We start from the raw sequence: 27850 nt of genomic DNA, 5'->3' as shown, positions 1-27850 counted from the left end.
TTATATCGTTGCGCCCAGTTGCGTCGTCCCTGGCAGGAACGTGTCGCGCATGCGCATTTCGTAATTCAGTCAGTGGTTCTCTGACGCGTTAGTATGCGACACGCGGTGGTATAGGACGGTACGTTCGCAATGGTTTCGCGTCGGAACTTACGAAAAGTTTGTTAGAGCAGTTACAAAGTTTGAAAACGCGTGTTCGTATGCGTGGACGAGAAAAAACAGGTTTTCGTCGCCTAGGAGTCATTCTTAGCAATCGTAATATCGGCTTTTTCGATCGTTGTGTCAGCTGGCAACGGCGAGAGTGTGTGAGGGCCGGTCTTGGGTAGAATCGCGTATCGTTTACATGTGTGCGTGTTTATAGCGTTTGCATTCGCGCGAACATACGCGCGCTTGCGCTTGCGCGCGCGCGCGCGCGAGAACATGCTTTGCGAGACCGTTGTTCGTAATAATCGCGCATTTATGTTTGGATTATCGTTATCGAAATCCTGTCGTGAATTGAAGTGTCTGTGCCTCGAGTACACTTATAAAAAGAGCGGTGGGTAATGTATGCTCGTCGAATGGAAGTACTTACTCGCGATGTCAATGAAATAGAGACCACGAGGAGTGATGCACGTATAGACGCCAAAATTTTATTCTATTTTCCAAGAGGAAGGAACGATTCGTTTGACAGAGGTACGTTGTAATCGGCCAACAGAATTAATGCTAAAAAAATGTATGTAATATTTGTATCCCATAAGTAAGTAGTAGAATTGATTTTTCTCTTTAATTACGTGCATTGCGCACTTTGAAATGCGTGGATCCAGACGTCAAGTTTTTCATTTATTACAAATTTGGTACGTAGTTCACGACCGGTATCGTTGTACATATTACGTTTTTTTTTAAAAATAGGAACTGATTAGTGGGTATTGAAGAGTAAAATGGCAATGCTAGCAGAGACATCAAAGAGAAGAAAAGAAAGGAACGTGTCTCGCGTGTCACGATGACCGCATGAAAAGCCTTCGTACGGCTTTCATGAACTTTTCCCAAGCTCATCTTTTCGGTGTAGCTGTGAAAAGAGTTCTTCCGAACCTAAAGGTTTCGTTTCTAAAGGTTGCTTCAATAATAAAACAGATCGAGCGCCCAGACGTTGAGACGTCGACCGGCGTGCATACACTCGCAAACAACCGTCCTCGGAACTCGTTTCTTCGGCGTGGTACTTGGACTTTCGTTTGTCGGTTTTCATCGTAAAAGCTTTTAAGAACGAGTTATACGCTCGAGGCAGACGAGGCTCGAAGCTTTTCGAATAAACCGTAGGTGCAAAGTAAATGCGTGCATACGTATTCGTTTGACATATTCGTGTGAACGAAATAATCAGGAAGCGGTTAGTTAAGGGCAATAAACAGATCGTCAGGCATCCACCCTCGACACAACTCTGGTAACTCGATGGCGTAATGTTATTACTTATTACGTAGTTAAATGCGTTGCACGAGGACCATTTTGCAGTTAGATTTTCTAGATCTCGCGTGTCACGTGTAGCGACCGATACCCCAAACGAACGTTCTCTAAAAAATGAAAAAGGGTCAAATATAGAACGAGCGGGATCATCAAAGTTGTCGGATATCATTACCTTGGACGTTTCCCGATTTGAGGGTACGGAATGCTACGAGTTCGTTTGGCGACTAATGATGCAATACGTAATGAAGTTACGAAGGAAGCCCTACGGTGAAAATTGGATACGTTTTCTCCCGTATCGATATAGACGAGACCGAATGATATTTCATAAATATAAAAACATGTAGTTCGATTATTGAATTTACTATCGTTACTATTAAGGGGGTATCCTGAATTAGGAGGTCTAAAAAAAACGGTTTTTCGTGAATTTTCTTAGGATGGAAAAAAATTATTAATTCTATAGAACTTTTTATCCTATTTTCATACATACTTGAGTAGTCTGTAGAAATTTTTTCAACAAGAAATATTCAAATTGAGTCCACTGTGACGCACATTTGTAGACCACCTCACAATTAAAACCTCCTACACTGTCCGACAAATTTAAACTTTTTTTTAAATTCTGCGATATCCACTAGGTGATTCTTATAGGATTCCTCGTCCTGAATACGAATCTGAAAGTGAAATTGCTCCATCACACTTAGTTTTCGAGAAATTCGCGATTTTGTAAATACGGTCGATTTTTAGAGAAAACGTAGTACTACTTGAAAACTACGAACGCTAGAAAGTTCTATTTAGTCTTAAAAGATAGAGGAGCGTTTCCTGAATATGAAGACGTATTCCTTTAGAATTATCTGCTTTTTTGAATGCCTGTAAATTAACACCGAAGTTTAAAAAGTTGGCGACGCGAGTACTTTTCCCGAAATACTTTTGTATTTTTATAAAAAGTTATTCGTCTAGGTCGAATTTACTATCAATTATAGGATTCTGCAAACATTTCTGAAGAGAAAACCATCCGCGGTAAATGTTGGATCGTTTTCTAGTTCGTACAGATCCAGAAAATATTAATTTAGAATGCACGAATTCTGTTTGCCGGCGCGCAGGCTTCGCTCGCTTTACATCGGTGAATCAGGACCGTCGTCATGAGTTCTGCACAATCGTCGCCACGTGCTTGAATAATAACCATCAAATTCTCGTAACATATTGACGAATAGAAAACCATTTTAAAGCTTAATGTTTCTACTTTTCGATACTTTCATCTTTTGTTATTTAAGTTAGTGTTTGGGGGGGGGGGGGGTAAACTTTTATAGGTAGCAGTTTTCATTAAAAATTAACAACAAAATATACAATTATAGATTGAATTAATTGTGAAATAATTCAATTTAGATTTAAATAAAGTTTGCTCATTACCAAATTTGCAAAAGTCGAATAATTGAAGATACAAAAACGGGAAATTAGTGATTAAAATTCAAGCAGTGGACAATTGTCTCCGTTTTGTTGAGTTGCAGTATAAATGAAATATTAAAAATGTAATACAAATGAAATATTAAAAATGTAATAGAAAAACCGATAGCGTGTGGCACCGATTAGGCGAATCCCGTAGCGACGGTCCTGACTGACCGAAACATAGCAAGCAATGGCTGTGCAGCGGCAAAACTCTGTTCATGCGTTCCGAGTTGACATTTTGTCGAACCGTATGGATTAGAAACCGTTCCAACATTTGCCGCGAGTGGTTTTCTCTTCAGAAATGTTTGCAGAATCCGATAACGTAGTGTAAAATCGACCTAGGTGAATAACTCTTCATTAAAATACAAAAGTATTTCGTGAAAAATTCACGCATCATCACCTTTTTGAAATTCGCTGTTCATTTACAGGCATTCAAAAGAGCAGATAATTCTAAAGGAATATGTCTTCATATTTAGAAAACACTCCTCTATCTTTTAAGACTAAATAGAACTTTCTAGGGTTCGTAGTTTTCAAGTAGTACTACGTTTTCTCTAAAAATCGACCGTTTTTACAAAATCTCGTATTTCTCGAAAACTAAGGGTGATGGAGCAATTCCACTTTCAGATTCGTATTTAGGACGAGGAACCCTATAAGAATCGCTTAGTGGATATCGCGGAATTTAAAAAATCGTGTTGGACAGTGTTATTATCGTTAGTGTATCCACTATTTCTCCTTAGCGGAAATTCAAGAAACTACAAATGAGTCAAATTTAAATTGTATTAAAATTATATTAACATTGCTTTTAGACCATATTATAATACATATATAACCTAAGAACAACATAATTCGTGAAAAGTGAAAAGAATGTTCTGTACCAATCAGAAGCGACCACGAAGAATCACGAATCACTGTGAAAAATCATCGTGATTGAGAATGAACGTGATTGAATCACTCGTGATTCAAAAGTAGCAGTCCACGCCATCTTTAGAGTACAGCAGTACAGGTATAGTCTACAGCGTACAGTACAGAGTACAGGGAAAGGGAAAGTAGGGGTAGAGAATGAGCAGGAGGAGAAGGGGGCAACCGGAGAGGGAGTAGGATCGGTGGAGAAGGGCTGTAGCAAGACTAACAAGACGTAACGTTCTCCCACTCTTGGGGCCCCAAGCTCTACCAAGTCCGTTCGCGTCGGTCAGTTCGTTAGTAATTATGTGAAGAGAGATACGTTTGGGTTGGGTATCGTAGCACTCGGTTGTGTTCGAGTACTGTTTGGGTGTGGCGTTGTTTTTCAAATATCTGGTGTAAAATTATTATTAATTTTTCTCGTAGAGACCCGTTAAACCATCGTAAACGAAGGTAAAGTGGAATTCACAGTCGCGTTCGCAAGGTGGACTAAGCCTACGGACTTAAAAGTGTTCCCGCTAACGTGGTGCGTAGCGTTGGAGCCATTAAATGCCTGCTCTCTTCCCAAAGCGGAAAAATGCTGGAACTCGGACAGATTTCGAGAAATGCATTTTCCTACTGTCAAGTTAATTCAACGGGAAGATTGTTCACGTGCATGCCCGGAGCAACAGAATACGTCGTAAAAGCTACTACGATGAACGACAGCCGAGCGAAACTACGAGCGTAGCGAAGATTTTTCATGCACGCAACCTTTCCTCTACAGCTCTGAGGATTCTCGAAGCCGGATCACGTTGTTTTCAATACTCTCGATGCAAGCCAGTATTCTCTTTGTAAATCGACAACGACAAAACCTCCGTCGCGTTTTTCTTCGTGGCGTCAAGTTTCGTTCGAATCGTTGTACGTCTCTTGGATCCGCCGTATTTCGCTCGACCGCATCAGGAGAATGACAGTCTCGGAAGAGTAAGTACGATGACGCATCCAAGTACTTCCTGTCCTTTTTTTTGTTTCTTTCTTTCCTTTCGATTGGTCGGTTTCCATTCGTTTCCAGTTTTAACAGTATTCGGGGCACGTTACTTTCTACTTCACCATTTCATTAAATTCGATACGATTTATTTCTTCGAGTAACCGATGTTTAACGATTGTTTTCATGGTATGGTCACCTGGCATCGTTGAAAACGGTAAAACGTTCGTTTTTAGAAAACTATGCAACGCACGAAAGCTGCCCCTTTAACCACGTTTATTATTGTTACTTTTCCTCCTCGGTATTGTTTGTGTGACAACTATTCTCCTGACCTACATATCGCGAATGAACAAGAAATTCGCTCGTAGAATGGGAAAAGAAGAAGCGAAAAACTCGAATATCAATTTTCTATCTCGACTGCCAAGTAATGGAGTCGAAAGCTTATCGGGAACCACGGTATTACTAATGCTTTTACGTCATTAGGAGGATAGTAATCTTACAATTAACATTGATGAATCAGCTGTCAAACTTGTTTAGAAACCAACAAATTATCATCGTTATCATTACTATTATTATTAAACATTTTTACGCATTGGTACAGTATACGTATATAAGTATACGTATACGATAAATCGTTTATACAAATGGGAGATACAACAAGTGGCTGTTTCCCAACCTAACCTCAATTTGTGACAAAAACAGGGGGTAATCTTGCGATTAGTATTGACGAATCGACTGTCCAACTCATTTAGAATTAACTCGTTTAGAAACCGTAATATTGCTATTAAACGTTTTTATTGTACAGATGGGTACAGTATACGTATACGTATCGATAAATCGTTTATACAAATGGGAGATACAACAAGTGGCTCTTAGGCCCAACGTAACCTCAATTTGTGACAAAAACAGGGGGTAATCTTGCGATTAGCATTGACGAATCGACTGTCCAACTCATTTAGAATTAACTCGTTTAGAAACCGTAGTATTACTATTAAACGTTTTTATTGTACAGATTGGTATACGGATACGTAGAGATAAATGATTCGTATAAAGGTGCGCGACAGTCAGTGGTCGCTTTCCAACCTAACCTCAATTTGCGACAAAAATTGGATTACGAAAGACGGCGGGAAAAAGGAATAAAATGCGAAATGCAACGAGATCGCGTAGGCGTGTTCCTCGGGGTGGGATTTCGCGCCAAGAACGATCGGCTGTCGGTCAGACGTGAGTCTGATGTAGGTGGGCAATGGGATGATCGCGAATCGCAAGGGTGGTTGTATCGTGCTGTCGTCCTATCGTGCAGAGGGTACTCGAGCGTGTTCGAGTTACTCGAGCGCGCTTTTAAGGTTTTAAGACCGAACGCCGTCGAATGAGATAGGAATGCATGGTATGCGACTTGTTCGCTGCGACGCGTTCCACTCCGAGTGTCGAGTCGGCCGTGTTCGATTCGACGTACGCAGCCGAGAATTACCGAGTCGAGACGATCGCGACCGATCCGAACCGATCCCTTTCCTGCCGACTGCGACAAAAGTCCCTTTGCTTTGTTGCTCGGTTGCAATTTCTCGAACGCTTCGCGACTCTGATTTACCGATCGTTCGGAGACCATGTCCGTTCCATCATGCATTTTCCCCCGCTCTCTCGGTTAGATGCGCAAAAGACACGCGTCATTGGGGAGATTTCTCGGTAAGCTTCTCTCTTTCGTCTCTAGCTTCTTATGCCACGCGTAATTCCGAGTAAACACACCGAGGGTAAATAAAAAAAGCCCGGAGAAAACGCGACTATCCTCGAATCGTCGTCGGGTTTTTAAGTCTACAGATAAGAAACGATAATGGGAATGAAAATATCCGTAAGACGGGTGCGCCGCACGCCTGCCAGCGAATCGCGGTGAAATTGAGAAGCATCGATGTGTAACGGTGCATCCTTTTTACACGAGTGACAAGACGTATGACGTACCGTCGTTGCTCGCCTCGCGCGTATTTTACTCGAGATTTAGACTGTCCAATAACGACTGATTGTAAACCGAGGCTGACACTGGTGATTTTTGACGTCGGCGAGACGATCGATCCAGATCGATCGTTACAGGTCGTCGATCCACGACGTAGTTGTAATAGTCGCCGCGTAAAAAAGTATATTTAAAGAAGTTACCGTTGAAACACTGATACAAGAAATGCCACTGTTATACGTACCCGACAAAGGTCAGCGAAGCGACGCTTATTATCGTCGGGACATTGGGAAGCTCGAACGTTTATTTACATTGGATATTTGTATTGTTCTTGATTCGTTTTCATTTTTCCAGAATGGCCACGGAGTTGGCAAGTAAGAAGGCCGAACGCGAGGCACTGCGTGGCGTGATTCAACAATGGAATGCCAATCGCTTGGATCTGTTCGAGCTCTCGGAACCGAACGAAGTGAGTTCTCGTCCTGTTTCTAGACACCTTTTAATCAAAGTCACGAAATAATCAGAGAATAAATATCGTTCACCTTCGCTTGCCCTGATCAAAGGAAAACTCTACCTGCTTCTGTTTTCGATCAAGATTTATTTTCTAACGTTTGCCCGATTTTTCAGGACTTGGAGTTTCACGGAGTAATGAGATTTTACTTTCAAGACAGCGGTCAGAAAGTCGCGACCAAGTGCATCAGAGTAGCATCAGACGCGACCAGTCAAGCGGTGATCGAAACTCTTATCGAAAAATTCCGTCCAGATATGCGAATGCTTTCGGTTCCAGAGTACGCTCTCTACGAGATTCATGAGAACGGTGGTGAGTAGGTATAAATTAGAGATCACGGTTTTGAACGGAACACGTGTACCGTGTATTAAGGGATTACGAACACGGATATTTTTAATACACGGATACCCGGGTATTGAAATACGGCGACACCCGGATATCTAAATACACGGATATCCAGGTACGTACACGTGCATCGAAATATACGGACACGCATACATCGAATTATTCGGGTACAGTATCCAATTATTCTTATATACAAACTTTTATGTAACAAAAGCTTTTATTCTAAAATAATGATCCTTATTAATTTTGAAAAAATTGACAAGCAGTAAATCAAATAAATAAAACAAATATAAACATAAGAAGAATGAAGAAATATAACAGAATACATTTTTCAATGTAATTTGTAAAACTTTATTTATTAGTTAAAATAACTGTTCAAGTCAATGTGCGTACCCGTGTTTTTGATGTACGTGTACGTACCTGGATATCCGGATGTTGGCGGATTTCGATACGTACCCGTGTATTAAAAATACACGGATTAAAACACGGATCCATTAATTACCCGTGTACCCGGATATTTCGATACACGTGAAGTAGGGAACTCTAGTATAAATGTATACGCGATTAACGTGCTCGCGCTCCTATCCCTGCTTTTTTTTCTTCACATCTTTTACTCTTCTTTTCGCTCGTGTTTTAAACAGAAAACAGAACACGAGCGCTACATCGATCTCGATCGAGCGCCACGCACCAGCTAAAGCTCCCTTTTGGACGTTACAGAAAATTAAGAAATTAAGATTTTACGCGTCGTTACTCAACGTAGTATTAATAATATATCTACACAGAAGAAATCTGGGCTGTACTTTACTTTGACGGACCGAAAATTTGTAAGTTTCTGTTACATAATCCTGTAGATTTTGTCGAGAAAAATCCGGAAATGCTAATTTTAAGGCGAATAATCCACTAGTTCAGAAGTTACGAGCAGTTAAAAGTGGCATTTTATCGTATTTGACTGACACTTTCGACGTCATATTGTTTTGTAACCATACCCTGTCGGTGAAACAAATTCTCGATGGTGGCGGATTACATTATGTACTACTTTTATATTGTTATGCCTATTTTTGAAAACTGCCATATTTCGAATTAACACGTTGACTGCCAGGATAATACTCTCGACAATTTCTACTGTGATTAAATTTTGTTTGCAGCCTTTTGAAAACTACGTAATCAAACATTTATTGTGGTATTTATATTTGTAACTTGATAGAAATTCAAGGATTTTGTTAAAATTTATTTTCTTTGACACTCAACATTCAGAATTAATTTTGTTAGTTCTTCAGCAAAAAGCACTGTCACCCATGTATGGGTGACGTGGCGATTAACATGTTAACAGAGTTGGTTTGGGCCTATTATCTCGGGGACGGCACGCCCTAGAGTACGAATTCAACTTTTAAATTGCCTGACAAATACGGTAAAAAGATTCACCTTTAACTCTTCATAACTTCTGAACCAGTGGATTCCTCGCCCAAAAACTAGCATTTTTGTATTCCACTTGCCGAAATCTACAGGCTTATGTAAAAAAAAAAACTTAAAAATTGTTGGTCCGCCAAAGTAAAGTTTAACCGAAATCTGCATCTTTAGCTTATACATGTATATTTTTATGCACATACAGAATCCTAAGCTCTGATTTACCGGCTAAATTGCGATTCGTTTACAGAAGAACGGAAACTTGGGCTCGACGAGAAACCGTTGCTGGTGCAATTGAACTGGCACATCGACGACCGCGAAGGACGTTTTCTTTTAAGAAGAATCGACGACAAAACCAATGCTCAAGGCGTTGGTTTTTCCTGTTCAGACGGATCCAGCTTTCGCAGAAAGCTGAGTAAACGCGAGAAGAAGCAGATGAAGAAGCAAGAGAAGCTCAGTCGACTGAAGAGCCTTGAACAGGATGAAAACGCGGTGCCAGTAGATCAGAATGGAGTAGCGGAGAAACTTTACACTGGTAAGCACGTGTGTGCGTGCACACACCGTATTGTTATAGGTACGACGAACGGCTTGCGATTCAAGCCTGTTTGATGATTATCGATCGGATCCTGCTTGTTGCCGCGTCGTTGAGACGGTTTAGAGGGATGTTTGAAACGATAAGCGTTGGTAAGGAAACGTTGCTTGCTATTTCAGAGCTACCCGAAACCAGTTTTACCAGAAGCATTTCGAATCCGGAAGCTGTGATGAGAAGGCGACGTCAACAAAAGCTGGAGAGAAAATTGCAGCAGTTTCGCAGTAAAGACGGCGGCCCCGATACCGGTGGAACGTTGAAGATTTACGGCGAGGCGCTCTGCAAAGACGTCCCGTACAAAACGTTGCTTTTGAGCGTTCGGGATTCGGCGGTTCAGGTCGTACGGGAAATGCTCTCGAAATACGGTCTGGAGAAGGTCGATCCGCAACAATATTGTCTCGTGCAGGTTGGTTTGAATTCCTTCAACGGATTCCTGTGCAACGTAATCGTAGATTGATTCCTTTTATCACTCTGTACATAAAAGTATCGCTATATGATGTAACACTTTGAGATATTTCATATTTCTTTGTTGGAATATCACGTTACGTCAGCAACCGTTCAAACGTGTACAGTTATATTCGAGTAATTGCTTTCGGTTTTATTTTTGAAGTGTCGTACGTTAGTTGAAAATTGAACGTTCCAAATCCTCATTACTTTGTTTTATGTATGTCGCACAGGTGAACAGCGAGAACGTGAGCGGAGGAACGCAGCAGGAATATATATTGGACGACGACGAATGTCCTCTGGCCATTCTTATGAATCATCCGTCCGCACGGGGTAAGTTGATTTAAAGTCCCAACATTTAAGAAGTATGGAATTTGTACGACGACTGCTCCAGTTAAAGAAATCGAACGCTATTAGCGTTCGTCGGAGGGATAAGCTTGTTAATGAGCGGTATTGGGTGTCGACAGTCGTGGAACTCTTCTAACGCTCGTTTAGCTCGGATATTTTAAAGAAAGTCCGACTATTCGATTGGGAATGGAATCGACTGAGTATTGAAAAAAATATCGAAGAGATCGTTGAAATTGATTCAACGAAGAACGATGAAACAGCGTACCGACTACACGGCAACGTGGTCGCGTTTCTACCGACTTAGCTTGATCGACAAGTGTCGTACGTATGTGATATGTACGCATATGTAGAGTATGGTATATGGTACAATTTTGCCGGACAAGTAGGAAACACCCCGTATCCATGCATACAGTGACCGACAAAAGTGTAAACACGCTGATCTCGCGATCGAAGCTATACAAATTTCGTTCCGTTAAAGGATGTCCACTGTGAACAATCGCACAACTCCAAGTGAGATACGCGGTTGTTAAAAAAAGACTCCTATTCGTTTTTGATAGTTAAACAGATATTATACGAGATATTATTTTAACTGATATCCTCTTGGAATACTTCCTGTATCGTTACTATAAGCGAAACTTTGGTACAACATTTTTTACGAGACATTTATCGCTTTATCGCAATCGCTTCATCGGGAGATTATCGTCGCGTGTTTACACTTTGGTCGTTCCTGTATATATCGACAGGTGTACGCGCCTGCGCTAGTTCCTCAGTCCGTTCATACGATCCAACGACTGGCCGACCACCCTCGTTTCCATCTGCAATGCTCAAGTTCAGTCGCGCAACATTGTGACGTAATGCAACATTACTTCTGTCAGTCGTGATTCGAGCTTGGTCGCGACGCAAGCTTTGCTGCAAGTGCGACGAGAGAAAGGAAAGGAAAAGGGTTTGCATTTACCTTGGCCAGTAATTTGGATTTCCAGCAATTCCCTGCGATTAATCGTCGCGATGCCTCGAAATCAGTTGATCGGCGGACAGGATGGTACGGTATCGCGCGTGAAAGAAAATCACCGCAGGCCGTGGTGCAGTGTGTCGAATAGTACACGATAGAGTGTCGAAATATCGAGACGATCGCCCTCGACTACGATACATTTCGAAATGGGGTGATCCTTAACGTCCTTCTCATCGCAACCTGCCCGGGTGTGAAAACGCGCCGCTCATCCTAATCGAAGACGTTCGAGTCGAAGAAAATTAAAGGAGAAACGAGGGCAGACAGCGATATCATCCCGGGCAGAGGAGAATCAAATCACCAAGGGAAACAATATTATTTTTCACGACCAAGCTCTTTGTACAAGCTTTTGTAAATCGAAGAAAGGGAAGACGAACGCCGTATATTTCTCGCGTCGCGCTTTTCCGTATATTTTCTCGAATATATTTCCTCGCCTTAAAGGAGCGACCGTGAAACGTAGAGGACCAAAATTCTGACGCGTCATCGTCCATCCTAAAGGGGACCACACCAAGCAATCAGGGACCACGATTGAAAAATCGGCGCGTTTTACGCAAGATGATGGATTGGGGAATCAGACGTAAGAATCTCGCCTCTCGTGTCCAATAATAAATGACCCTGAGTCGTCGTCGAGTACGCGTATCCTCGACAACTGGAACAAAGTTGACGATCATGGTGTACACTGTATGTACGCACGTAACCGTTGTATAGGTAGATCGATTCGATCGACGATGTTCTTCGCGTTCGTGTATATCAACTAAAGCAGTGCAGACCGTTCGCGTAAATGTAATTCAACATCGATCCTATGTCAGCTGAAAGTAACTCCATTCGAATGTCCTTTAAACTATTCTCTCCTTGCAAACAAAGTTTCTCGTTTAGATTCCATGCTTGAGAAATAGCAAAAGATTGCTATTTCTTTCGTGTAACAACAATGGTTGTATTATAGTAGCTGCAAATTCAAAGAATTTAAAAAAAGACCTCTTCGGCAAAGTGCGGCTTCTGATTGTCCGTGTTCTTTCCGTCCGGGTTCTTTGTATTTGCGGTGCTTTCAGATTCTCGACAATGGGAAGCATCGTTCGACGGGTCGGTGTATCGATCGTAGGAAATGGAAGTAAAAAGGTGCGCTTGTGTCGACGCACGTGGACTATGTAGGTCAGTTGGGCACGCAATGTCTAAGATGTCACGACGACTTGGCGTCGATATCGACAACAAATTCGAAACGGTCGTTGCTTTCGATCGACGAGCTTGAGTCTATAGCGGATACCGAATGCTCTCGATATTTTTTAATAAAATAAAATCTAAGCGAATCTTTCCCTTTGCTTTTAGGTTCAATTATGTTCCACGTGCGTAGAAGACCTGCGGATTACGTGCCTCGGAAACGCAAGAAAAAACCTAGCGGCAAATGGAACGAGTTCGACCACAGGTTCGTAAAGGAAGCAGAAGGTGATCTTTAAGGCAAGACAGATTTGATTCGATTCGAGTATGGGCATGGTTCGCAAATTCTTCTTATCATCTCGATTGGAAGGCGCGTGCTCGTGCATGTGGCTGGTCTATAATGTGCAAAGTATGAACGCGGTTGTTACTTAACCCTTTAACTTATAAGTACGTGCGAGACTCGTAGTCTTGTATTCGGGACAATTGCAAATATTACGGTCTTGGCCCGTAGTACATCGGTCGCGCCAATTGTAAACATTACGGGCATGGCCCGTAGTACGACGGTCGCGATTTGTAATGTGATTACAATCAGGTACATGTTATTCTTGGTCGCTAATTTTTTATTATTGATTTTTGTATAAATACTAATTATGTTTTTGATTTATGTTATATTTTATTAATTGATACTAAATCTTTTGTAGTATTATATCTACCACAATTATTATTATACATCAGGTTGTAATTACTTATTAAATATTTCATAAGATTATACCAGTTGTACGAGGGTTGTTCAGAAAGCAAGTTTAACGGTCTAATTACGCTGTGAAAGAGTGGTCAAAACACAAAAACAAGGTCATTTAACAAATTTTCAGACAATTTTTTATTTTTCTACGTAATCGCCACATCTTTCAATACATTTCGTATAACGAGTAACAAGCTTTTGAATTCCCAAGGCGTAATGACTTTCGTCCACTTTGGCGCTCTTCATCGTGCAACTTTTCGCGGCCATTTAGGAACGCTGTTCGCCAACGCGTAACCATCTGCAGGCTCACGCATTTATCGCCGTAAACAGAACATAATTCTCGATAAATTTCTGTGGCTGTGAAGTTTTTACCGGTAAAAAAACGTATTATACTACGCGGTTCACACTTGGACGCAAATTTTAACGGAATCGCCATTATAAAATGTTACAAAACACGCGACAATCGACCGACCAGAGTCTACGACACACGAAACTGATCAAAATAAATGAGAGAACATTTTCCTAAAATTTTGTAGTTCTACCTTCTCACCAAGACCAGCGCTAACATCGTTAAACTTACTTTCTGAACGACCCTCGTATATTACACATACAGTAGTGCGCAAATGGTACAACTTAGGTCCGATTTGCCGAACCGCGGAATGGCTCGAAGGCTGAGCGATCTTGTTTACGTTTTGGGCTCAGACTGTTGGAACGTAAATCGTAGGTTAAGGGGTTAAAATTGGAGAAATAAGGATCGTAGGGGGACCGTTTAGCATAGTAGTTAGTCGAAGCAGTCGTACAGTTGAACGAATTGTTACGAAAAATGTTTATTGTTGTGTCAGGTACGAGGACGAGAGACTACCGTTTTTACTCGAACTGAATCCCGATGGAAGCGACGTTCCAAATGGAGCCGGTACGCGGCACCGATTGCAGCCTAATGTGACGGAGGTGGGGTCCGAAAGGCCTATAGGTCCGCAGGCAGTACAAGCTCAAACCCTCACTTTGACGGGGCCAACAGTTATGCCAAGGCATTGCGTGATCGCTTTTACCGAAAATATCGTTACCCTTACACCATGCTCCAGAGACGCTCATACATACGTTAACAATCAAAGGATACATCAGACGACGATACTTCAGGTAACGATACCTCCGATACCCGAGAACCTCCAATTTTCCAGTGGTATCGCATAAGAATGGAACATAATATTAGGAAGTTGCATTAAAAGCCGCTATTTATATATACGTGGATTTTACTGCGAATACCGTAGGCAGTGAGAGCCGTAGTACATTATGAATTGTTAAAGCCACATGAAACAGTTACCGCGGAACGTTATTGCCAACAATTGAAGCGTTTACACGATAATTTGATAGAAAAACGACCATCAATTGCATTAAATCGCCAAAAAGTGATCATTCTCCACAACAATGCTCGGCCTCATGTTGCTAGAACTATAAAAGAAACACTGATGGAGTTCGAATGGGAGATTCTCTCTCACTCAGCCTACTCTCCAGATCTGGTCCCGAGTGATTATCATTTGTTCAGATCGATGCAACATGGTTTGGAAGACACGCGTTTCCGTAATTACGAAGGAGTTGAACATTGGCTTGCTGAATGGATAAACTCGGAAGATAAACCGTTCTTTCGTCGCGGAATTCAACTTTTGCCAGAAAAGTGGAAAAAAGTAGTAGCTTTTGAGGGCCAATATTTCAATTGATACTTTTACATACTTTACTATTGAAATAAATGCAGAAAAAACACGAAAAAACAGCGGCTTTCAATGCAATCTCCTAACACATCTAAAATACCCTAACTTTTCACTTCTTCATCTGGATTCATAGAACGGAGCGATAGTCAAGTTCGGCCGACTGCATACCTTTAGATTCATCGACCCAGCACCCGAAGAACGGATCAGACAACGACACGATTCTGGGAGACAAATCGAATACGGCTACGATCGGTGAGTGCGTTGGCTACAGTTAGAAAATAACAGTCTCGCTTGTTCGTTGTTCCGCTCGGAATGAACATAATAGGATACACAGTACAAGACGCACGACGCACGGTAGAAATGCACCAGTGGTGCATTATCCTTGAAGCGAACAAGACTTATACCTAAAACTTCGATCAGAGGAGGTTTCCAAAATCGGCGTACAACGAGAAAGTTTGTTCGATCAATTTTCTTGCGACAAACAAATGTCGATAACCTCGACTTTTAAAGTACATTCACGCAATATACGGTTAAGTATTTCTACGAGGGATAGACGAATAGCATCGAATTTAAAAATATTTCCTTTAAATATTTTCTGTAGATGGGCGTCTCCAAATCTTATTTTGCCTGGAGCCCCGTGAAGGTATAACGTGCCACTGGGTGGAACAACGAATAAACGAGTAGACGGTTAGACGCGTAGAAACGACACGTAGCGACTCGTGAATGAACAAGACGAATTAGGGAGTAGGTTAGAAATGAAAGTTAAATGAAAAGTGGGAAAACTCCAGGGGAACTGTCTGCGCTTGAAGTATCAGGTGAGAGAGTATAAGGATGTAGCCAGTAGACGAGACTATTCGCGTTTCGAATAGTCAGCACGCTTTTTACATTATTCGTGAGGTTGGTGTTCCGGTGAGCGGTCGCGAGCGAGCGCGGTCGACGGAGGAGCCATCGAATGGCTCCCAGCATCTTCGAGTATCTTTCGTTTTTTTCCGTTTATTGGTTTCGCTTCTTTTTCTCTTGCACGCGGCCTGCTTTTGTACCGTAGACACTCCCCAGACTTGACCAATCAAGAGACGAACGCGGAAAGGTACGGGTCTGCATCCGGAACTCCGAACGGGGGGCAGATTCAAGTTCAAGGACAGGGTCAACCGGGTCAAGAGCAACCGTCCCATCCGTCTAGTCCGAGCAAATCCACCGCGTCCGCCTCCGCCGCTGTTTGCCTCGCTCGAAGCCCGAATCACGCGCCGGAATCCACGCACAATTACGAAACTACCTTCGATCTCGATGGGAACGTTGAGACTGCCAGTCTCACCAGCAGCAGGGACGGTAACAGGTAACGAGCAGTGGTTTATCGTTGGACAAAAAGCTTCGCTTTTGTCTCGAAGAAAGTGGATACGCGCACAGAGATGCGTGCTTCCGTGAATGGATGGCTGTCTGTGTGCCAGAGATGATGCAAAATTTCATTTGAATAACAAACGATGGGTCGAATTCAATTATCATCTCGAGTTACTTGAAATTTGTCTCAGAATAAGAATTTTGTCCATCTCTGGCAGCACGAATATTGGCATGAATGCGATGAGGAGGGGAGAAGGTGAGATACGAGAATCTCTAATAAAAGAGCGACTCCGGTCCAGAGAATCCTCGTAACGAGGGTGAATTTCACTCGGGATGGAGAAACGAATTCAAGCAAAGAATAACATCGATATTTTTCCCTGTTTCGATAGAACGTTGCAAAACGATCGACAACCACGCGGGACAGATCCGATTTTGCCAGCTGTGCTAGAGTTTCTCGAGGAAACGGAAGAGACCTTTTTCCACGCGGTGATCACGGACGTGGAGCCGTCGGCGCCGCAGTTCAAACTTGCGCCAACGTATACGCTTTACTTGGCGGCGAGATATCGCGCGAGCACGCATTACAGACCGGAGTTACAACCTACGGAGAGAGCGCACAGATTGACGGTGATGTTGGCGAATGTCGCCGGTATGATACAGCGAGTGATACAGGTAACGGTTAAGGAGAAGGAGAAGGAGAAGGTCGCGTGTTCTTGTAACGAGTTTCCGTTTTAATGATAAAAGTATACCCATGATTCGAGTGTTTTTTTTTTTTCTTTTTCAATGACTTGGACGTGTCGATAGGAACGGTACATGGACGCATCCTCTTTGGCTCTTTGGCTAGCAAACGGATCGGAACTTCTGCACATGCTGAAAAACGATCGGCACGTTGGGGCGTTTTCGACGAGGGCTCAGGACATTTTGACGGAGGCGGTTCACGCGACATTCGCGTCATTGGTGCGCTGCATATCGCTCGAACTTGCACCGGCGATGTCGCAGTTTATGGCCGACGCTGACGAGCCCGCGAAGGAAGCCGGAGTTCTGCAAATATTTTCGAGTACGATGGCCCTGCTGAGGCGGTGCAGAGTGAACGCTGCTCTCACGATTCAGTTGTTCAGTCATCTGTTCCACACGATAAACGCAACCGCGTTTAACGCGTTGGTTTCGAATACGAACTTGTGCGTGAGATGGTTCGGTCGTCGACTGAAAGCGAGATTGAACGCTCTTGAGACTTGGGCCGAGAGGCAGGGCCTCGAGCTCGCGAGTCAGTGTCACTTGGCGACGATCATGCAAGCGACGCATCTCCTTCAAGCGCCGAAATATAACGCGGAGGAGCTCGCCACATTGAGCTCCACCTGTTTTAAGCTAAACTCCCTTCAAGTCAGGGCGTTGTTGCAAAAATATCAGCCAGCCGCGGACGAACCGAGACTTCCGGCAGAGCTAATAGAAAACGTAGTCAGAGTAAGTCGCGAACAAATCCGTTAATCTCTCTTTATTTCTTGTTTTCTTTTTCTTTTATCGCATTACGTTACATAATGTTACGTTATCGTACGTTGGGTTACGTTACACGTTACGTTGCGTTACGCTCCGTTACGTTTCATTGCGCCGCGTTACATGGAATGAAAATTGCAGGTGGCGGAAAGCGTGGCCGATACGCTCGCGCGTGCCGATGGAAGAGAGATTCGACTGGAGGAGGAACCTACGCTTGCATTGGCTCTCCTTCTTCCGGAGGACGGATACAGCTGTGAAGTAATACGCGGAGTACCACCTGGATTGGCTGAATTTTTAGCTCCTTTGCAACGGGATGGTCTGTGTCGAATGGCGCCGCAGCCTACGAGTAGCGGATACTGGACTATATACATGATAGACCATCATAATAACGTGAGTCGATTTCTCTACTCCTTCGGTTAGTAACTATGTACTTTACCAAATGGCAATGACTTTGAAGCATATCGGAGTAAAAGACGCTGCTGGAAAAGTATCATTTGATTTCGAAAAACCCCTATTTTACTTGGTCGAGACGTTTGATCGACTTTTATTACAGTTCCGTAGCCCCAGCGCGATGAGCAACAGGTCCGGAGGGTATTCTTGTCACACAGGGTCCAATCCAGTACAACCAGAGATTCACGTAATAAAGTTACATAAATCGACCAATGGAATGGGTTTGAGCATCGTCGCGGCAAAGGTACGAATGCGATTTGAAAATCCTTTCTAGAGCTTGACACAGGATCGTTATACCTAAAATTCGATGAAACGGTTTCGTTCTTGTTTTGCAGGGCGCTGGTCAAGACAGGCTCGGGATATACATAAAGAGCGTTGTTGCAGGCGGTGCAGCCGATGCTGTGAGTACAGTTATATAGTTATACATAGAATGTTTAAAAAATGTTTAAACTTATCAGGATCAATTCCCCTTACTAATGTAAATCAGGAATTCTCCGTCATTTTATTGATACTTTCCTTTTCTGTTTCATTGCGTAGGATGGGAGATTGACGGCTGGCGATCAGTTGCTCAAGGTGGACGGACAAAGCTTAGTCGGAATTACTCAGGAAAAGTGAGTACTCGGTAGAGACGACCAGCGACGATTTAATCGTAATTTTCACCTGTGTTCGTTTCTTGTTCAGGGCTGCCGAATATCTGGTACGTACTGGGCCTGTGGTAACTCTCGAGGTTGCCAAACAGGGGGCCATATACCATGGCTTGGCCACTCTGCTGTCCCAGCCTTCACCTGTTATGACCAGAGGTTCGTAAACTTTTTTTGAGAGGGGAATCGCGGTTTCTTTGGGAGAATATTATATCGATCGAAGCGCGTATCGCGAGTCGAGCAACGAGCTCGATAGAGAAAAGTGACGCAAACCCGCGACAAGATCGATCGACACTCGTTACGTCCAATGACCATGTTTTCTTCTGTAATTGCTCGAGGAGAAATGTTCGGCGCTTTCTCTAATCGTTCTCACTCGCGTTATGAAGGATTTTTACACATGCGAAGATTATTGGCGCCAATTTCCTTGCACATGGAAGCGAATTCACCGCAACTGGCACCATTAAAACGGGTCTAATTTTCGTTTCCCTTTACTTCGTTTACAAACTGCTATCGCTAATGTTGGAATCGTTAAACCGACGCATTCCCGTGGCCAATAATCATTGCACGTAGAAAGCCTGCATGACGGATTGCATTCTGGCTCGCGCGAAACCACGGGATGCGGATAATTGCTTGACTAACGCTTTACTAACTGATTCTTCCCGAGCAGCGCACAAGATTCGACCCAAGTCCGAGCACTTGGAAGCTTCGAAGGTGCAGGAAACGAACGAGCAGCCGCCTACGTCGCATTCGATGGGTAATTTGTTGAGCGTACCAAGGCACGTAATCGATTCGGGCCGTGCTATCGATCCAGTACCACCAGGTGCGACTATCACCCCGATTTTCGAGGGTCAATCTTACACGTTTGATCCGTTTAATTCCACCTGTCGCTCGAATCGAGTAGGCGACTCGTGGCCCGTTCCATCAGAAGATTCGCGACCGTGTTTGTCAGACGAGAATTCGTGGGGTTTCGTGGATCGCGCACCGACTTCGGTAAAACTAGTTTGTCCGTTACGAGAAGAAGAAACTTCGGTTCACACGGCTCTGTGCTCGTCCCACGGGACTCCGTCTTCGTGTACTCGAGGTCATTCCAATCTTTCGCTCGATAACCCGTGTCGTTGGACCGATCGTCTTCCATCGGGTGCGAACAATCAACGAATCTGTCCACCCGTTCAGGTCGCGAGTAACCCTCAGCTGTCGATCGCGACGGATTCGATGATCGCGAACGAACCCTCGGCTGCGGAAATCAAAATCGACATTTTCTCCCTCGACTCTATACCTTACATCGATCAGACGGATGATTGGTTGGACGAATCGAACGATAGTACGAACGACCATGGCACGATCGACGTTTCACGGTCCTATTCCATCGAGTCGCTGCGCCGATTCGACGCAAAAGCGAGTTACAAGGAAAAACCAACGACGACGATGGAGCAGCAACTCGAGCAATCAACTATGCTACTGGAAACAAAGGAAACGGACACTGATTCAACGTTGGAGAAAATGGAGATGGAAATGGAAATAGAAATGGAAATACCAACGTCAACGAGCAGTTCGTTAGAAGAAAGGGAACCGACGGAACGCGAGGCGAAAGAAAGAAACCAAGCGATTTCGAAAATGTATACCACGATCCCTGAGTTAAATCTCGACTTGTCCGGCCTTGACAGTGATACGTCCAGCGAAGTGTCGAGCTTCGACAAATGCTGGAAATCACCGGAAGAGGTGCGTCTCGGTTGCGGTCGGGTGGCAGCCCTGACTAAACATTTTTCCAAGCTTGGAAACGCTGAGACGATCGCGTCGAGGTCGAACGTGATCGATCGAGGACTCCGAGGTGGTTCTAGAAGATTCGCGTCGGAACCGAATTTCGTTTCGCCTAAAGTATACCATCGGTTCTCCGGAAAAGAATATCTATCCGAGTTGGATTTGCGAAGGGATGCCGAGGAGTACGCGCGAAACGTCAGCGCGCTCGAAGATAAGTTGACCAAAAAAGAGGAGAATCGCACGAGCAGCAAAGAGAAGTTGTCGTTGTCGGAGCAACGGGAAATAATAGAGCAGCTCGAGGAAATGTCCAATCTCGACGACACGAGCGCCCATCCTTGCTCGTCGACTGAAAACGTCCAGTCGTCGTCGAACGACGTTCTCTATGAAAGTTCGAATCGCGTTCCATGGTGGACGACGGATCTGTTTACGAAGAAAAAGTTGATCGATACTCGGCTACTGAAACAATTTTCGAGTTCCTATCCATGCTTGGAGAAAACGGGCCTACCAACGGATGAGCCGCACAAGATAGAGCGACGTTCGCAAAGTTCTTTCGTGGATGGCGAATCCTCGAATGGGAACATCGGAGACAGACACCATGCGGGCGACTCGGAATTCTATTGGATTATTCATAAGTGGAGAGATGGTTTGATCGGTGAATCGGAAGAAAGTAAGAACGATGAACCTTGGAACGTTAATTGGTCGAAAGGTAGCAGTCTCGTCGTCGAAGGTACCTCGTCTCGAGGCTCGAGGTCGAGCATCCTGCAAAAGGAGACGAGCAACGACGAAGAAGAATCTCCGATGATTCGTAGCGATGGCTCGACCCACGAATCGGATGTACATTCGAAGGAATTAGTTGACGGAACGATTCATATGAGATCCGATCAAGCTTGTCTAGAAGTCGATTCTCTTTTACGTAAGCAACGTAACCGAATGTCTGCCTGCTGAGTATGGAAATGATCGTTGTATGCAACACGCCTGAACAGCCACATCCAACGATACGAATATACACGTTGACAAATTTGTTCCGTCTGGCCATCGTTTTTTTTACCACGCATGCCGAGGTTTTTTTCGTTGAGCGTTTTCGTTAATCATCCGTCACGACGCGAAAACGTTGTCCGTTTTGATCGCGATCGTATATGCACCCGCCAAGTTTTTGTTTCTCTCTTTAGTTGGCGATTCACACGCGACCGACACCTACAATCAGGAGAACTTGAGAACATTTTAGCGTAGAAAAAATGCGAATGACGACCCGTAGTTGTACGCTCCATAGGTTTCTCCTCTTGTATTATATCATCGTTTTAATGGGGAAATTTGAACTTGCGAACATTTAGCAAGTATTTAGATGTTTCTTTTTTTTCTGATAATCGTGTTCAGCGATACAAATATAGCTCCAGATAATTTTGGATAACGCTTCGCCGATACTATGTCTCGTAACGGTAAAAGTCAAATATCTGCGTTCCCAAAAATAAATTTACTCGTTTTGACGTTGCCAATGTTTTATCTAATCCACGCGAAACAATTTCTACATTTGTAATTATCACGCGTGTATATAGTGTCTTAATTCGCAAGTTACAAAATACTTGATTTCTATCGTACAAGTGGAATAGTCGTTATTGCACGACTTTCGTTTTTAGGAAAATTATCAATTTCGACTATAGTATACTAATAGTCTAGATGATCCTGGTTGCGTAATCCACCCTGTACGTTATCTTTGACAATTCGATTGCTGATTACGAGTCCGAGCGTGTTTTAAGCGCAGACAAGAACATTGAAAAATTTTGCGTTCGCCTCGCTTATGCTGTTCGTTTGTCATGCGTCTTCTTCCGTGTTCTTATTTCTGTTCATTTTCGTACACTCGGTATACGCACTGCGCACACGTTGCATGCTCTATGTTGTTTTGCTCACGCTAACTCTAAATGTTCTATTCTTGTACGAGAAACTCGCAATAAAGATGGACAAAATTTTATTCTACTAAACTGACGTATAGCAATTTATACGCGGTTCAAAGTCTAAGTCTATTCGACGCGTAAGGAATAAATAATCCTATGCGAGAATTTTGTCCATCTTTAACCTACAGAAATGTGTTTTTGCATCTTGTGCTTATCGCAGGACCTCGTCGCATGAGTGAACGAGATTTACCGTCACGGCTTGGACGCGACGCAACCGCTCCTCAGCAACAAATACATACCAGCAAGTCCGTGCCAGCGTTGCACAGTAAGTAACAGAACGGCGTTGCCCTGTCGATTTCCTCTTACACATTCGCAATTCGTCGTTGCTACCGCCTTTTACTCGTTCGTCCATCGCTGCTCCGATTCAACCACGTTCACTCTGTCAAAAGCTTGCTTTGCGATGCCACAACTCACAGCTTTGTAAACCACCTGTACATCGAACGAGTTTCATCGCGTAATCGCGTCGTAAAGATCATTGCCACCCTCTCGAGTATACAGGATGCATCATAACGCGTGGAAGTTCCCCGTTAATATTCAGAACTTTCTCGTAGATGAATGTCTCGTTGTAATTCGTTTAATTCACCTCTGAGGTGACTTCCGCGAGTTACGGTACACGTTTCATTGAACGTGTTCAGATTGTTTGGAAATAAAAGTAGTCAACGATTAAGATAAAGGGAATTACGGTGTACTTGTGATTTTTTGCAGACGTTGGCACCGATGGTAAACAGCAACACGAAGTATTCAATCCTGGTTACAGCAGAGCATCGTCCAGCAACAGTGTTACACCACCCGTTACGCAACCACCATCGATGACCGCGATCAACGGCACGACATCGCTGCGTTCTCGGTAAATATCGACCATTTTTTTACCTAAAGTTACTGTCTTCTGTTTTCAAGAATGTACAATTTAATGCAACGTTGTCTTTCTCGTCCTTTGAAACAGCTCGAGTCATAATTTGCATGACTCGATAAGGATCGGAACGTTGCCGCCGAGCGGACTTGTGAGTAGACAGCAGTCGTCGCCGAATTTAAATCCAGGTCAGACAACCATGAGTAGCAATGGTTCGTCGACTGCTATCGGAACAGGCCCCGCGAATCTTCAAAGTAACGAGGCCGAAAGATTTTATCAAAATCTGAGCGTTTACAGAAATCAAGACGCAGCGGCAAAACAGCGATACAGTCCGTCTCAGCATCCGGAAGATAGGTAAGGTTTTCTCGAGTACTGTCTTACTTTGTATACGTTGTTCTTTGTATATTTGTTTCGTTGCTGACACGTCCAATAATATTTCAGAAATCCACTTCAAATGCAGAAGAGCTCGAGAGGCTCTCAGAACTCTTTAAATCGTCCGGGTGCATTCGAGACGATTCAACCCAGGGATCGACCGATATCTGCTTACGTGTCGCAAGCACAGCAGCAAGCTTATCTTGGTGGTCAATCTCAGCAACAAAGTAACGCCGCACCTCCGAGATCCCAATCCTCTCGGGACATAATACGGCAAGAAGCGAAGCTCCAGGAAATGCAGGAGGAAGTCAGAAGACGCGAGTTACGAGGTGGAGTGCCGGTTCCGCCTAATCAATGTCGACCCACGTACAACATGAAGTCAAACATGACCCAGCAGTCGGCTAATTCGGTTGTTCGACCGACAAAATCGATCGCTGCGCAACCGAATTACGGTTCGAACGCGCCAGTAGCCGTATCCTCGCCAACGATATCAACGGCTGCTCACGCTCCGAGGCAAACTGCCGCTGGAAATTACGGTTACATGGATTCGCATTACGGACCGTACGTAGTGCAATACGGTAAATCTCCGCCTACGCATCAACATCAACATCAACATCAACATCAATATCCACATCAGCACCAACATCAGCATCAACTTCAGCCGCAACCACAAATCCAATCGCAGCATCAACACCAACATCAGCATCAAAATCTGCAGCAACAAAGCATTGGACACGCTCAGTACGGTACGCAACCGTCGAGAGGGAAAACCGATTCGACTCGATTGCAATCGAATGGGATGGTGGCACTCGATTACGGAAGAGATCAAAATGCTCAAGAAATAAATAGACCGTACGCAGAACAGTCTCGACACTTCCCTGCTGGATCGCAGTATTACTTGAACGGAGTTTCGGACGTGCGGAGCGATCAGTATACCGGCGACAATGGTTCGAGCAGAACGCAAACCTTACCGGAAGGAAGTGGGTCCGCTCATCCGAATGAAATTGCTCCGATACGACCCGCGCTTCCAGAAGATGGATTCCGGGAGAGCCCTCCACCGCCACCGCCAACAACGACTCATCCCCTCTACAACAAATCAGATTCGAGGTAATACATGAAATAAGTTTCTCGGTTTTTGTCAGGCAACTAGAACGTAACGCGTTATTAAAAGTATCTTTTTCGTTTCGCGTAGATACACCGCGAGTATGCAAGATCCTCCTCGCGGTGGATATTATCCGGCAAATGGAACTGCTGGAACTACGTTACAGCCGCGACAGTATCAGTATAGCGCCACGAATCCGTGGCAACGAGAAGAGAGAGAAAAGGTAAAGTAGATGAAGATCAATTCATCGTAAAATACTTTCATATTTATTTCATGTGTCTATAACAGCTGTTATAATTGTTGTGTTATTATTATTACTAAATCGTACCATCACGGAGTCTTAAATAATTCTAGTACGATTAATGAACTCGTTATCGCGTTCATTAGCACGCATCTAGCTTATCGCGTGGTTTATGTGACACGCATTTAGTTTATCGTATTATTTATGTAACACTTTAATGTACATTTGAATCCTACGTCAGAGATATATGTCCGCAATGACTTGTCGTTTCATATCATTTTACGGATATATATAATATAATTAAAATATGTTTGAAATAATTGCAGAGATAACGTAAAGAAATTAAGAGAAATTGATTTAACGCGTAAGAAAGAGGATTCAAATAGTTTACCGTTATACATATATTATTTAGGAGCAAGCACTTAGAAGGGAAGCTGCGAGACAGTGGCGAGATCAACAAATAGCGGAGTTGGCCGCGTTACCTCATAGAACCTCGCAACAGGAGGAACAGCTTCGAGCTCTTCAGCTGGAAAGGGATTTTCAGAAAAGAGCCGAGGAAGTTGCTAACCAACAGGACGACGATGAAGAGAGTAACGATATGGATACCGAGAGCGTACAGCGAGTTCAGGGTTTGCTTCGTCCAGCCACGATTCAAGACCGAGGGAATCTGCTGGAACAACACAACCCTAATTTGTCTAGAGTGAACGTTGCCAATCAGTCTGTTCGGGGAAGCCACGCTGTTCAATCTCTCGGACCATCGATGCATTCTACGAGTGTTAACGTCCACGGCATTAGCACCCAGCAAAGCGTTTCGTCCATCTCTTTGAGCCAACCAGAAAACTCTGGCTCACACTTGTCCCAAAATTTGCAACACGAACAAATCAATCAAATGCAAAACAATGTCGGGCAGATACCGATGTCATCGTTGATTCAATTGGCCGCTTCTCAAAAGTCCTCTTCTCTTGGCGTTCCCCAATCCACCGAAGACAAAGAGATACAACGTAGGCAGGACGAGATTAAAAGAAAGCAAATCGAATTCGATGAAACTTTGAAAAGGAAGGAAGAAGAGGCTAAACACCAGCAAATATATCAACAGCAGCAGCAGCACCACCACCACCATCACCACCACCAGTATTTACAACAGACCCAACCTCATCTTAAGAATCAGCAAGTATTACATCCCAGTATGTTGCGGCTAGAGAACTTGGTTATCAATGGACCGAGTACACCTTGTAAGTACGCTCTGTATACGGTGGATTAAAACATATGAAACAATCGAATCGTATAAAACATCTTGTGTAATTATTTTACAGCAAATCAAAGTGGTAACAATGACGCACCTCTGCCACCGGAACGGGGTTCTAGTTACGCGGTGATGTCGCAACAGGGTGCACTCAGATCGAATACCGTAAATGCATCCAATATGATGCCGTTGACCCATTCTCAACAGTCGACGTCCATTAAGAGAGTCTCGTTTCACGACTCGAATGCAAACGCAGCGGAATCTATGCAACGGAATGTTTCGACTGGAAATTTGAGCACGCCTCCATCTACAACCATGGATATTATTTCGGAAGATCCAAATGTAAGATTCTCGAAATGTTTCTATTTTAATGTTCGACTAGTTTGGTTGAATCTTTATCTCTAGAAAAATGGTTGCTTTTATTTGATCGTAATCGCACGTATATCGCCTAATTTTAGAATTTTATTAACGATGCGGAAAGTTTATTGGCATCTCCGAAGACGCCGGAAGGATCCAGTATGTCGATTACCGGCAGCACACCTGGCGTGATAGGTGCTCAGGAAGTTTACAAGTAATGTCACGTTTTAGCTAGTGCACTGTATGTAAATTGACCGACAGGTAACTGATAAAAATGTTCAATGTGTTCAGGGATCCCAGACAAAGACGACTGGCTGAAAAGCAAAAATTGCAACAGAATTCTCAAATTGGGTCGGTACCTGAGAAGCTCAGCTTTAAAGAAAAAATGAAAATGTTTGCAATGGAAACAGGTGAGGATGGCACTCCTCGGGATAAAGTGAAGATTTCACGCGCCCAACGCGAAATCGATAACATAGGTAATCCTACCACTCTAAACAGTAATAACAGTAGCGGCAACACTAACAACAATAACAACACCGGCAGCAATACTTCCATCAACAACAACAACAACAATAGGAATTAAGACTGAAAGCCTAAATCAATCTCCTTCGTAATCTCGTAGTATCGTTACCGACCCGAATAGACGAGGTCGCGCGTAAAAAATCATTCCCAACCGACGTTTGCAAAGTTTCTGGTCAAAGCTATGTGCCGAGAAAGAACGCAAGCGTAAAACGATTAGCGACAAGAATTATTTAAGGCGAACGTATTCTTACCGTCGAATTATTTCTTGTCTTTGTGGTAGTTGACGTTCGATGTTCTCGATTCATCGTCTTGTTCTCTTGGGCCAATTTAACGTTAACGTTGAAATTTTTACACGCAACGAACATAGCTTACGAGAAATGCCGCTCCGGAACTCGGAACTTTTACGTTAACTTTAGCGAGACAGCATACGATAAAGATTATATTTTATGAATGTACATAGATGGTATTAGTTTAATTTTTAGAACTATTTTTTGTTATTTACAATGTTGTTTCATATTTATATTTGATATCGCACGTATCGTACCGAGTACGGAGTGTCTCGATGTCACGCGTATGCACGTTTTCGTTATTCAGCCGAACGACACGAAAAGCTTTTATGCGAATCGTTCG

General features: G+C 43.5%; 1 protein-coding gene across 11 annotated transcripts; it reads left to right on the top strand.

Moving 5' to 3' along the window:
* The first annotated feature begins 96 nt into the window (after positions 1-96).
* Positions 97-27350, top strand: LOC128891904 (afadin). 11 transcript variants are annotated; one of them, XM_054151838.1, is made up of 28 exons: positions 97-669; positions 4198-4731; positions 7026-7137; positions 7296-7488; positions 9176-9460; positions 9637-9920; positions 10192-10291; positions 12636-12732; positions 14049-14343; positions 15046-15164; positions 15958-16245; positions 16637-16916; positions 17049-17705; positions 17877-18125; positions 18289-18429; positions 18521-18586; positions 18723-18796; positions 18867-18985; positions 19494-21497; positions 22694-22798; positions 23239-23380; positions 23477-23737; positions 23825-24862; positions 24948-25080; positions 25511-26330; positions 26412-26683; positions 26800-26912; positions 26990-27350. In XM_054151838.1, exons 2-28 carry the CDS (start codon positions 4715-4717, stop codon positions 27279-27281), a joined length of 8556 nt encoding a protein of 2851 aa, XP_054007813.1. In that variant the 5' UTR covers positions 97-669; positions 4198-4714; the 3' UTR covers positions 27282-27350. The 11 variants fall into 11 exon arrangements, with proteins under 11 accessions (XP_054007813.1, XP_054007817.1, XP_054007812.1 ...); XM_054151842.1 differs by lacking the exon at positions 4198-4731; XM_054151837.1 differs by lacking the exon at positions 97-669 and having other exon boundaries at positions 3912-4731.
* The last annotated feature ends 500 nt before the right edge of the window (positions 27351-27850 follow it).

The sequence above is a fragment of the Hylaeus anthracinus genome, unplaced genomic scaffold (assembly GCF_026225885.1).
Source record: "Hylaeus anthracinus isolate JK02 unplaced genomic scaffold, UHH_iyHylAnth1.0_haploid 12002, whole genome shotgun sequence".
Taxonomy (NCBI): Eukaryota; Metazoa; Arthropoda; class Insecta; order Hymenoptera; family Colletidae; genus Hylaeus; species Hylaeus anthracinus.
The sequence above is the reverse complement of the archived record's forward strand: the minus strand, read 5'-3'. Positions and strand labels throughout refer to the sequence as shown.

Coding starts and splice junctions, on each gene's coding strand:
- LOC128891904 (XM_054151835.1), top strand. CDS start 6,348: ATGCATTTTCCCCCGCTCTCTCGGTTAGATGCGCAAAAGACACGCGTC. Junction 6,413..7,025: donor GTCATTGGGGAGATTTCTCG/GTAAGCTTCTCT, acceptor TCATTTTTCCAG/AATGGCCACGGAGTTGGCAA. Junction 10,292..12,635: donor GAATCATCCGTCCGCACGGG/GTAAGTTGATTT, acceptor CTTTGCTTTTAG/GTTCAATTATGTTCCACGTG.